Source organism: Eriocheir sinensis, chromosome 16, assembly GCF_024679095.1.
Source record: "Eriocheir sinensis breed Jianghai 21 chromosome 16, ASM2467909v1, whole genome shotgun sequence".
NCBI classification, from domain to species: Eukaryota; Metazoa; Arthropoda; class Malacostraca; order Decapoda; family Varunidae; genus Eriocheir; species Eriocheir sinensis.
Window position 1 is genome coordinate 7,023,130 of NC_066524.1, and position 13,653 is coordinate 7,036,782.

At 43.4% G+C, this 13,653-nt stretch overlaps 1 protein-coding gene across 2 annotated transcripts in view; it reads right to left on the bottom strand.

Moving 5' to 3' along the window:
- Window positions 1–12,687, bottom strand: part of LOC126999223 (uncharacterized) — a 133,620-nt gene extending 120,933 nt beyond the window's left edge. For both annotated transcript variants that reach the window (XM_050861555.1, XM_050861554.1), the window contains exon 1: window positions 12,528–12,687. In XM_050861555.1, the coding sequence (XP_050717512.1) occupies window positions 12,528–12,532 (5 nt within the window). In that variant the 5' untranslated portion in view covers window positions 12,533–12,687. The remainder of the gene's footprint in view (window positions 1–12,527) is intronic.
- Window positions 12,688–13,653: the final 966 nt, after the last annotated feature.

Here is a 13,653-nt window from a genome sequence, read left to right on the forward strand (position 1 = left end):
AAATCATGTAATATGGATTTGTTTTATTATGGAAATGCAGATTATTAATCTGTGAATTAATGAAATAAATTAATAGAGCTACACGATGTCGTATAAGACGTACCCAACAACACGTGCTGTTCCGGGCGAGTCTGATTCCTGTAATTTACTTGTGTGCGTGTCCACTCAGAACTGAATCTGTGCTAGGCTGCTCAGAGCTCAGAATCAGGTTGTGCTTTAACCCGCAAACTGCTGTACGCCTTCTGGGCGGCTGATAGCTGCTAAGCTGTAAGCCTTCTGGGCCGGGCTTTTCAAACAAGCTAAAAAGTTTTTCAGCCGCTGCAGAAAAAACTTTTTGAAAAAGAAAAAATGAGAAAAAATATGGTTCTATACAAGGACACAGCATTTCCAGCTACAATATTTGTGACATTTATGACAATGATAGATATGTAACTTAGATATCATTGAAGGTCAATTTCGCTAGGGCTGATATCAGGCTGAAGAATCGAACGTCAGAATCCCTTCATACGGGTTAAGTACAGCATGTTCATTATGAGGTCTGGATGTCCAATTCATGCTAAACAAAGAAGATCAGGCTGAATCTGTGATCGTAGTATGAATTGTAGTGTAGAGTGAACTGACCGAGTGTAGCTAATGCGCAGCATGGCATGGCGTGGATGGGTGTTATGTTGTATGCTGCGGATGGGTGGTGTGTTGTTTGGTGTGGATGAGTGTGACATGTGATGTGGCTGTGACTAGGTAATATGGTGTGTGGTTTTGCTGAGTGTGGTGTATATTGTGATGTAGCTGGGTCTGAGGTGTGATGTGATGTTGCCGGGTATGGTGAGATGTGGTGTGGCTGTGTGTGATATGTGGTGTGGTGTGGCTGGGAGCAATGTGAGGTGTGGTGTGGCTGGGTAAGATGTGTGGTGTAATGTGATGTATGATAAGGTGTGGCTGGGTGTGATGTGCGAGAAGGCATGGCTGGATGTGATGTGGTGTAGTGTGGCTGGGTAAGGTGTGAAGTGTAGTGTGACTGGGTGTGATGTGTGGTGTGGTATGGGTGGGTGTGGTGTAAGGTGTGATGTGGTTGGGTATGGTGTGACTAATATAGGTGTGATGTATCATGGGGTGTGGCTGGGTGTGATGTGTAACGTGGAGTGACTGGGCGTGGAGGCTGTGACACCTCTCATGTTTAAAGCGTCAATACAGGCCTTATAATGCAGAGATTTTCCTAGATTTTTTTTGTTTTGTTTTTTACAGCACAGAGAGCAACTCAAGGGCAACAAAAAGATGATGTAAAAAAAAGCCTGCTAACTGTTGCTCTCATATAGCGATAAGTAAAGAGTGGCCAAAATAGAGGTCAATTTCAGATGGAGAAGTGTCTTGATACATTCTTCTTGAAAGAGGTCAAGTCATAGGCAGGAGGAAATACAGACGAAGGAAGGCTGTTCCAGAGTTTACCAGTGAAGGGGATGAAAAAATGGAGAGGCTGGTTAACTCTTACATAAGGGGTTTGGACAGCATAGGGAGAGGCATGCAGTTAGCAAGTTCAGAAGAGCAGTCAGCATGAAAATATCAATAGAAGATAGAAAGAGATGCAACATGGCGGCGGAATTTAAGAGGTAGAAGGCTGTCAGTAGGAGGAGGAGAGCTGATGAGACGAAGAGCCTTAGACTCCACTCTGTCCAAGAGAGCTGTGTGACTGGAGCCCCCCTATATGAGGGCGGACAAGGCCCTTATATATGGAAAGCATCTGTGCGGGGGAGAAGAACTGGCGGAGACAATACAGAACGCCCAACCTCGAGGACGCCTTCTCGCACATCACACCCAGCCACACCTTATCATGCATCACATTACACTATGCATCACACCCAGCCACACCACACCTCACACTGCACCTAGCCACACCACACCCAGACTGCACCACAAAGCCGCTGTTGTGCACAAATTTTCCCCGTCCCGATTCGTCATGCGGGATATGCATACAGTGGAACCTCGGTTTTCGTGATTAATCCATTCAAGAAAGTCTGACGAAAACCAAATGTATGAAAACTGAAGCGATATTTCCCATCAGAAAAAATGTAAATCCAATTAATCCGTTCCAGACACCCAAAAATATTAACAAAAAATACATTTAATAGAGAATAACTATAGTTTTACATACAGAAAACAATGAGACATAAATATTAATGACTAAGGAAATGAATAAATGAACATTTAACATCCCTTTTACCTTTATTGAAGACTGCTTAGTGCAATAAAGTCTTTCTATAAGGATGCATCTGCATGTGTCAAAATTACTGGAAACAAGTGAACATTTTGAGATAAAAGTGGGCTTAAGACAAGGGTGCGTCATGTCACCATGGTTATTCAATATTTATATGGATGGTGTCATTAGAGAAATGAAGGGCAAAGTTGGAGAAGTTGGAGTAAGACTGTTTGATGAGGGAAGGAAGTGGGTACTGAATTCGATACTGTTTGCTGATGACACGGTGCTCATTGCTGAAAATGAAAGTGACCTACAAAATTTGGTCAGTGTTTTTGATGGTGTCTGTAATAGGAGAAAGCTGAAAGTAAATGTTAACAAAAGTAAAGTGATGGTTTGTGAGCGAAGTAGAAGTGAGGTTGTAGATTTTGTATGCCCATATAGAGTGGGAATTGAATGTGAAAAAGAATGCAAAATAATTTTGAATGGTGAAGAAATGGAGGAGGTCAATGAGTTTAAGTACCTTGGATCAGTTATGTGTAAGCATGGTGGTATGGAGGGAGAGATAAGAGAAAGGGCATTGCAAGGAAGAAGGGTAGTAGGGTCTTTGGGACGAATCATGAATGGCAGAAGTGTGAGCATGGAAGTAAAGGGGGATTTGAGAAATACAATAATAGTACCAACCCTCACTTTTGCAAGTGAAACGTGGGCCTGGAATGAAAGTCAGAGGTCTAGAGTGCAGGCAGTGGAAATGAGTTATTTGAGGAGTGCTTGTGATGTGAGTAGAATGGATGGAATGAGTAATGAAAGTGTGTACGAGCATTTTGGAATGTGTCACAGGGGTGAAGGGAAGAAGTGTGGAGTGGTGGAAGAAGTGAAGCGACAGACCTTAAAGTGGTTTGGCCACATGGAGCGAATGGAGGAGAGTAAGACGACCAGAAGGGTGTATGTGAGTGAGATAGAGGGAGGGAATGCTAGAGGACGACCTCCAGCGAAATGGAGGGATAGGGTGCAAGAGTACGTTGGGGAGAGGGGGGAAAGATCTTTGAAAAACTTTGAGCAGGCAAGGAGGGAGTGTCTGGATAGAGAAAGTTGGAAGCTCTTCTGCCGTGGCCATCCCCTGGTGGGAGCTCCTAGGAGCAGGCGTCGATGAAATGATGATGATGATCTTGTTGGTGTATGGAAGACGGCGAGGAGGGGAGAGGGAGGAGGAGAGATTATTGTTTGGATGGGGAATCCCCCTCCATAAGTACTTCATGTATCAAGGCCCCATCTGGGATTACTTCCCTATCGCTTGAACACCAAAGTCTTATAAACGTGTTTGTATCTGTAATTTTTTTCCTCGTATTCGGATCAAGGAGGACTGAAATTCACGTATTTTATGCCAATGAGAATATACTAGTACAGTCGGATACGATAAAAGTGTAACCTCCAGGTTTGGCAAGGAGGTTAGCCCGTTTCGGACACCCCCCTCTCTCCCGACCGCTCAACCAATAGCTTTCGCGACCTGGTCATGACCTGACCTGAATGGCTGGCAGACATATAATGCTCCATCCTCTCTCTCTCTCTCCGCCAGCTACTTTTCCTACTATCACCTCATTTTCGCTTGTCTCACTACTTAATGACCTCCACCTCTCCCTTTCTCTGGCTTTTTTCCTTGTTTCTCTTATAAGTGATTACTCGCTCAATACCTTTCTTTGTTTCTTTGTTTTTCTTTCTCTTTCTCCCTTTTCTCCTTCTTCTTTTCTTCTTCTTCTCTCCTTCTCCCTTTCATTCTTCTTCTTTATATCTTTCAACCTTCTCTCTCTTTCTTTTTTCCGTCCTTCCTTTCTTTCTTTCTTTCTTCTTCTGTCTCCTCAATTTAGTTCTTTCTTCTTAATTCCTCTTTCTTTCTTTTGTCTCTTCCTTTATATCACACCAAGGTAAATACAAGGAAGGGGAAAGGGAGGAGGAGAGAGAGAGGATGTAAGAAGGGAGAACAAGGAAAAGGAGTGGAGGAAACAGGGAGAGATAGAGAGAGTATGAAAACAAGGAGAAAGGAGAAGAGTGTGGGGAGGGAGGAGCAGAAGGGAGTCAGGTCAGGGCTTCCATCAGGACATGACCTGACTCTCCCTTCTGCCCCTCCTTCCCCACACCCTTCCCATTTCCCCTTTCTGTGTGTGTGTGTGTGTGTGTGTGTGTGTGTGTTTTCATATAATCTAATGGGAAAAGAGAAAGGGAGGAAGAGAATGATAGAGTGAGAGATAAGGCTATAAATAAGAGGGTGTGAGAAAGGAGGAAACGGGAAATGAGTAGAGGACATGGGGCGGGAAAAGAAAAGAGAGAGAGAGGAAGGGAAGGTCAAGTAAAGGTGAGGAAAAAGGGAGAGAGAAAAGGTGTGAGTAAGAGGAAAAGGGATTAAAAGAAAAACTGGGAGGGAGGTGAAAGGAAAAGAGAAATGAGGAGAAAAATATAGGGATGGAGAGGGAGAAGAAAGAAAGGAGGTATATAGGAGAGCACCAGGGAAAAGCCTAGCGCCGTAACCGCATATATTTCTGAGCATTTTAAGCACTGAATATTTTTTTCCAAAATTGTTGTCTTAAAGTTTAGGGTGCACGGTATACGCCGGAGCACATTATATGCCGCAAAATACGGTATGTCCCAAGGAAAAGGTTCAAGGGAGGTATGGAGATACCTTGGAAATGCTAAGTTTTCCTTCGAAGATGATGTTGGGAGACGAGCATACGGCTGTAAGTCACGAACGCATGGGATGCTTTGTGTGGGCGCTCGATTCCAGGAAATGAGTGCCCGAGTCACATGGGCAGGCGGACGAGTTTGGTATGGACCATTTTCAACAAAATGAAAACCGAGTGGATGTACAAAAACTGGGAAAAAATTTTGACGACAAAACTCGTCGAAAACTGAATTGTACGAAATCTAGGTCATACAAAAACCGAGGTTTGACTGTATCTATTACGACATCTGTAGGATATGTTGATCTTCCTTTGCTTTTAAGATTGATAAGGGAGTGGATGGAGGAGGCAGTGGCATCTCTAAAGGTTAAAGTGACAATGCCGGCCTTGTAATGCAAGGATTTTCCTAGTCTGCACGACGGTGTTGTGCACAAGTTTTCCCCGTCCCACGGGAAGCCTTGTGCTACCAGTGTTTGTTGGGTCATTTTCAGTTCCAATACATCACACAGACACCAGAAAAACACTTTCTACTGTAGTGCAGCGACGGCCTGATGAACGAGCCTCCCATAACCCACTTAGCCAGTGGGGTACCTCTTTGGCCGACTCGGTAAGGAGTGGCTCTCCCGTCACGCTGGTCGCGGGTTCAATCCCAGGCAGCCGGGGAATACCCTCACTTTGTCTTGATTAATTTCTCGTGTTATTTCGATACACGCAGAGGCCGTGTTGAGAAATAGGAAGGATTTAGAAAAGAAGCTCGTCGGGGCATTACACTACCACATCAGCTGATGCATGGTGATTACAATGAATAAATGTGGCAGTTTTTAATAAGAAGTTTGTAACATGTTAACATGCAATTTTTTTCTTTACTACTGTATGGTGGGTAATTTTCAGCTCCAACATATCACACAGACATCAGAGAAACACTCTACCAATGTCAGCCGATGCATGGCGATAAATTTGAATAAATGTGGCAGTTTCTAAAGAGAAGTCTGTATCATATTAACCCCTTCGTGGTTACCTATGTTACAAAGTGTGTACTCCCCCTGGTCACGAAAAATGGAAAAAAAATTTTTGGCCTAATGAACCCTAAAATATTTCCACATAAAGGAAATAACATGGAAATTTCCTCCTTACCTTTTCTTAAATGCCCTGCCGGCATTTAACTGGCACCTGTGGCGCGGCGCTGCCAGACGTAATCTCACCATTGAGATATTATTTTCAACTCTTCCTCGAACAATTGCTTTTCTTTTGCACAACACTACATTCTTATGATACTGTGTCACTATAAGAACACAATTAGTCTCAAAATAGTAATTATGAATGGGAAACATAAAAAGGAAATGTGGCATAACAATTGTTTCCTTTTGTACAACATTATATTCTTATGATAGTGTATGAGTATAAGAACACAATGTCTCAAAATAGGCTAGTAATTCTGAACAGGAAACATAAAAAGGAAATGTGGCATAACATGTGACCTACAGTGCTGGAGTGAGACCACGGGCGGGTGGGGGAGTCACTCTTGGACGAGACGCATTGCTTTCATCTTTGCTTGATGAACTCCGACGTCTTGCCATCTTCGTTCTGTCACCACATGGTGGATATAAGCACCTAGAGGTGGATGGAGGTGGAAAAGATAGTTGAGTAGGTGATGGTCCAGAGCATATGTTTGAGGAGTAGTCAGCTGCTGCTGTGTCTGCTGGATAATATTCAGATCCACTTGCTGATTGGCTTTCTTCATTTTCTTGAAAAACATAATCTTCATCTTTATCACTATCATCTATTGTAGATTCACTGTCAGTATCACCCTCCTCTTCATTGAAATGCAGCTGAATTTGCTCATAAGTGAGAGCGCCGAGTTGACATCTACGTGCCATACTGTATATGCATGCTCTGAACCAATAAAACAGCTGCGCATAAGTCATCACTTGAGAAAAGATGCCTGACACTTCAATAAACGTAATTATAAACCGCTAGAGGCATTTCATTCACGTGGGAAAAAAATAATAATAAAACGTCATATGACGTGGTTGACCAGAGGGAGTAACAACATTAACACATCAGCTGACGTGGTTGACCACGAACGGGTTAACATCCATGTGGAGTGAGGTATAATGTGGTTGGGTATGGTGTGAGCCCTGGGGTGTGGAGTGACTGGGTGTGATGTATGGTGTGATGTGTGGTGTGGTTGGGTTTGGTGTGACAGTGTGATGAGCGGTGTAGTGGTGTCTTATTCCACCCTCACTCCTGCAGGAGTGCTAGCGGATCCGCACGCATTCTCCACGGGGACGGAGCCCTGCTCACCTAGTCCAGTCTGGATTTAGGCAGTAGGGTTCGCACTGTTTGTTTCATTTAAACAGTCCTTTGACACTCCCGCCATTTAAGCCTGCAATGCCTTGACTCTCGTCACTTCGATATGGTCTGCAGCGCTCGGCAAGGACGTTTACGTGCCAGTTGTACTGCGAAGCACCACAGCTTTCCTGCAAACCTTCGCACCAGGGCGTCAATATCATTACAATGTGAAAGTTGAGGCATGCCGCCCGGACAGAGGTTAGAGGCATCGCACGGGAAATTTGAACGACTTTATGCAGCGCGCGACAATTTTTTATTATTTTTTTTTAAATCAAACATTTTTTAAAACTCCCGGATAAGGGCGAGGTCGGATACAATGCACCTGGATAACTGAGGGTTTACTGTATATAGTACTTATTACCTTATCATGTTTAACTTATTACCTGGTACCATTGCAACACATCTGCAGTCATAATAAATACATATTTACAAACAAATTGTTTACATACTCATGCATGTAAAAGTTTATAGAAAGGGCTATTCGGGCCACAGATGTACCAATACACAACAAGTGAAACATCTGCTTGGTATACTGGTGGCCCAATATGTGGTTAACATGTTAACCCCTTCAACATGAGGAGGCGTATACTGCGTCCTTGCGTGCCCCGTACCATATCCAAGGACGCTCATACTACGTCCTTGCATGCCCCATACCATATCCAAGGACGGGTATACTGCGTCCTTGCATGCCCCGTACCACATCCAAGGACACGCATACTGCGTCCTGGCTCGCTCTAGCCATTATACGACTTATTTAATCTCTATATTTACGTTTACATCTCAAAATTATCAATTAACTTACGTTTCTTTATGTGCACCATTTAATTTTGCATGTTTTCATATATAATACATGATTATCTTGAGTTTATGGCTGAAAACTTGTTATATTCAATAGCGATATTTGAAATTTGGCGCGCGGGGAGCTGTTTTGGTCCGGCCATAGTAAGTTTCTTTGTGTGCACCATTTAATTCTGCACGTTTTCATATATAATACAGGTAACTCTCGATTTATGCGAGTATTGCGTCCTTGAAGAGGACGTGTAAATCAAAAACAATGTAAATCAAACAAGAGGTAGGTTTCTGTCGAAAAATAAATACTGTATTTTGCCGCGTATAACATGCACCCCAAACTTTAAGACAACAATTTTGAAAAAAAAAAGTTCTTAAAATGCTCAGAAATATGTACGGGTTAAAGAACATTGACAATGTACAGTTTCCCAAAATTTATATACTTTTGGTGTAATCTTTACTGCTTGAATTGACAAGTGTCCTTGAGTAAAGCAATGAAAATGGCAGCCGGGCTGGTGTTGTGAGAAATACATCCTCGTAAACATACTGATGATGCACAGCTTCTGAGATCATAATAAGCATATTATTCTCACCATCACTCATAGGTTATGACAGACAACTAGGCAAGACACAATTCACGCGGTTCTGGTGACACGCGGCATGCAGCTGTTTGTTGTGTGGGTGTGGTTGTGTGGTTTGCAAACAATGCAAATGGCGGCCGGGCGTGAAATAACTCCTCGTACAAGACTCATGATGTACAGTTTCTGATATCATATTTACCCCATTATTCTCACTAATATTAATAATTAATAATGAACACATGGATATTTTTTTCCAATATGATTCTTTTATGTAGCTTGTACTGCTCCTTAGTCATACAATCGTAAGCCAGCTGTGACATCAAGATCAAGATCATACAAATGGCGCCCGATGGGAAAATGGGATAAAAGCAAGGCATGGGCGATCCTCCACCGATTTCATTTTTGTATGGTAGTTATTTGATCGCCCTGTATTCTATGGTAACATATTATAAGACAGCTATGGACTATGAAGGATCATTAACAATAATAAAGGTAAGTTTGCAGTTGTTATTGGATAAGACGAAACACAGACCATTAAAAACACTCCAAAGAAGCAAAAAATCATTAAAAATTTGTACATTCAACGTATAACGCGCAGGGCTAAACTTTCAGGCATTTTTGATGTGAAAAAGGTGCGTGTTATACCTTCAGTGGAGAGAGAGAGAGAGAGAGAGAGAGAATATCCATATCACCGAGATATCCAATCCGGTACTCAGTCTCAGCCTCACTTATCTGAGAAAGAAATGAGGGACAGCATGAGCGCCTGGCTAGTATTGGTACCAGTACTGAGCAGTTTGGTACCGGTAAAGTACCGTATAACTGGTACCGTTAGTACTGGTACTGGTACTGTTACCTGCCCACCCCTATCGTTGAGTAGCGTGGCAGCGTGGGTACTATATTGTTGTCCAAGTGGCGCGCGGGAAGAACTGAGCTCAGGTGTGTGGCCGTAGCGCCGTGTGAGTCCAGTTGCGTGAGACATCTGGTGGCCACTCCATAAAATATCGCGTATAAGTGGAAAAAACGTGTAAATTAAACAATTATTTGGATTTTGGACCCCGCGTTATTTAAAAAACACGTAAAACAAACTCGCGTAAATCGAGAGTTACCTGTACATGATGATTATGTTGAGTTTATGGCTGAAAACTTGTTATATGCAATAGTGACATTTGAAATCTGGCGCGCGCGGCGATCTCGGATACAGCGCGGGGCGCTGTTTTGGCCCGGCCGTAGTGAAGGGGTTAAGAGGGACCAACGAGGAAAGGCTGGAAGCATTGGGGCTAACAACACTAAAGGAAAAGGAAGGACCGAGAGGACATGATCCAGACTTATAAATTTTTACACGGCCTGGAAAATGTTGACTACACCCAATTCTTTCAGTTGGTCCACGGAGACAACACTATCACTACAAAGGGTCATTGTCACAAACTCCAAAACCCAGGATAAGAACCCAAAAGAAGAAATTTCTTCGATCCAAGGGTAATAAACTACCCAAAAGTGTCGTCAGCAGCCCTTGCGTCAACACCTTTAAAAACACATTTCTGGATCTGGATCTGGACATTAATGCGCAGGGCACCTATCAGGTGCATAACATGCATATTTGTGTTGGCTGTTGGGGGGACGGGGGAGCCGGGTGTGCAAGGGAGGGAAGTGAATCAAGTGTAATTGTTGGTGTTGGTGTGTTGTGGTGATAAGTGTGTGTGTATTTGTTTTCTGAATGAGTCTATTGTACCACAGTCTAAAATCTCTTGAGGGAGGCTGTTCCAGTCACGTATGGTGTGTGGAAAGTATGAGTGCTTGTATGCATCAGTGTTAGTGTGATATGTTTGGTATTTATGGATGTGTGTGTTACAAGTACGTTGACTGTTTGCGTTGTGTAAGTACGTATGTGGGTCAATGTCAATGTGAGTGTTTGTGATCTTGTACATAAGTGTAAGTATGTGCGCTTATCTGCGTATGTGAAGAGGTTCCATGTTTATTTGTTGTTTGCACCGTGTTGAGATTCCAGTGTAATTGTTTGTAATGAACCTTGCCGCTTTGGTGTTGATTTGTTCTAACCTATCAATGTTTCTGTGTGTGTAAGGATCCCACACCGTGGAGCAGTATTCAAGTGTTGGTCTCACAAGTGTGTCATAAGCTATGTGTTTAATGTCAGGTGTGCAGTTATATAAATTCCTCCTCAGGAACCCCAGAGTTCAGTTGGCTGTGGCACTGATGTGGTCTATGTGAGTGTTTAACCCGGTAGCAGTGACGGGCCAAATTTGTGGCAGTAAAGATTCGTATTAGGTCCGTGCCAGTATCTCATAATCTACTTTTTGAAACATCAGTATCTCTTCATATATCTTTTCTACAAACCTTCAACAGTCATGGAAACGCTTTGAAAATCCAATTCAAGGACTTTTTTTTTACTCTTGAAAATAGGGGATAATGTTTATGAAAGCGCGTCGCCTCCTCTGGCGGCGGCCGCGACGATGCTGCAGCTGCCGCAGCCGTAAAATAGCTCGCAGTGTGTTTAGGGTCGGGGAGCATATTTAAACTACTCCAACCGAACTTTATGACCTACTAACAGGGGGCTGCGCACCCCTCGACCCCCCCTTCTAACCAGGGGGGGCTTAGCCCCCCCTGGACCCCCCCCCACATGTATATGTGATTTATTTCAGCGAGGAGGTATTTCTTGCAACACCGGCTGCACCGTCGCCAGAGGAGGCGACGCGCTTTCATAAACATTATCCCCTATTTTCAGGAGTAAAAAAAAAGTCCTTGAATTGGATTTTCAAAGCGTTTCCATGACTGTTGAAGGTTTGTAGAAAAGATATATGAAGAGATACTGATGTTTCGTAAAGTAGATTATGAGATACTGGCACAGACCTAAAACGAATCTTAACCTTTGTGGCTTTACCATGTAGCAGCGACAGGCCAAATTTGTGCCATGACTTAAAAACCCCAAAATAGATGATACATAAACTGATCACAAATGCTTTGATATATATTATGAAATGGTTTGTGTGAGTGATGATTTTTTCTTATTTTTCTCTCTCAGAGGGACCATTAAGAAACATGATCCCCGCTGCTGTCGGGTTAAGTTTAGGTTAGTGGAGAGGTGGACACCAAGATACTGTGTGTGTGGACTGATTCTAGGTCTGAATTATGGAAAGTGTAAGTGTGATGGATGGGGTTGTGAGCTCTGGTGAATCTTAACAGTTTGCACTTGTCAGGGCGGAAATGCATCTGCCAGGTGCACTCCCACCACTGAAGGGCATCCAAGTCTTTTTGTAGCAGTCTACAGTCATCAGTAGTCTTTACTGCTCTAAACAGCAAAGTAACGTCGGCAAATAGTCTAGTGGAAGAGTTAGGCATCGAGAGTAGAAGTTCATTAATGTACAGGAGGAAAAGAAGGGGGCCTAGAACGGTGCCTTGTGGGACACCTGAAGAAACAGGGACAGTGTCAGATGAAGATCCGTCAAGAAGAACACAATGAGTCCGGTTAGTAAGAAATGCAGTGATCCAGTGTAGAATAGGTCCTGAAATACCGTAGTATTTCAATTTAAATGGCAGTCTTTTGTGCGGGGCTTTGTCGAAGGCTTTGGCAAAATATAAAACAATAGTGTCAACTTGTTTAATGTCACGTCGGTCAAGTAGCCTCGTCATGTCGTGATATGTAGTAATGAGTTGCGATTCACACGAGCGTTTAGGTCGAAAGCCGTGTTGAGTCAGTAAGGATGTTGTTTGTGTCAATTTGACAACTTTGAGAGAGATGCACAGAGAAGAGGCACCCTTGTGAGTAGTTAGCTCCCTGCTCTTTTCTATCACTAAGGTAAACAATCACCAAGGTAAACAAAAGCCAAGTTTACATCTGGTAGCTGAGCAAACAATTATAACCAATCTTAGCCCTTATACTAATAATACTGTGTGGTGCTCATGCAACTAAGACAACGATTTGCAGGGTACCTCATCGTGCCAGGATGGGGCGGCTCGGTCAACACTACCGCTGGCCTTCACGTGCTGTCCACCGCCGTTGCCGCTGGTGTGTTTGTGTTGGGGACAGTGTTGCCAGCACACCGCGGGCTCTCAGTTCTGTTCAGTTGAAGGTCGGGGAGTTAGCCTTTGCAACGGCCTCCCCTAATTATATGCTTCCTCCTATTTATTATTGGATGGTTGTGCATGTCTGCTTCTTTAATTTTCCCTTTTCTTCCAGAACTCATACAGAACTCGTTTCACTTCTTCTTTGTCAATAGTAATTCACCAGTCAATGCAGTTTTCTTTGAAGGGTATGTGGTTGTTGGAACAGAGCCTATATATATATGTCACGTACTGTTCCATCTTCTTTCTCTTCTTTTGACCTGTTCCGCTCTGTATCGCTTAATTCTTAGGTCCTCCTTGGTACTTCTCTACACTTTTACTTCACAACACTCACTTACTTCACAGTGCACACGTATAGCCTATAAGTCATTCCAGGAGAATCAGGCGGTCCCGACATAGGCGGCCCCGCCATTTTTGGCCCTTCGAGCACCGCGCCCGCTTTGAACTGAGGTAATAAAAACATAATTTTACCTACTTTGGAAGCGGATTCGTCTGCTTTTTAATGTAACAATGCCTTGCTGCCTAGCCTTCGGCTGAAGCAACATGCCACAGAGGGGATACAAAGTGTATAATTTAACTGCAAGGCCGCTGAGAAGACAGACAGAGGTGTGCTAACAGTCAGTCGTCTTGGGAGGAAACCATCGGTATGTTATGACAGCAAAGCACACTCACTGCCATTGTGTGTGTCTTGCTGTCATAACCGGCCTCCCTTTGTACTGTCAATGGAAAATTGGAAATCATTGTGAGAGAGGCACAGCTAAAAGGATTGAAACAATCGTTCACATCAGGTCCAGCCATCGAAGCTGATGAGGGAAGCTGTGGTCCTTATGGCCAAAATTATTGGATGTGATCTCTCCCACAGGGCTCTAACTGTTATTACAGACTCACAATGGATATTTCACAGTCTCATCAAGCAGGGGCGGATCCAGAAAATCAATTTTTTTGGGGGGCCCCGATGGTAAAATTTCATAAGTTAGCGACAGCCTCAAAACAG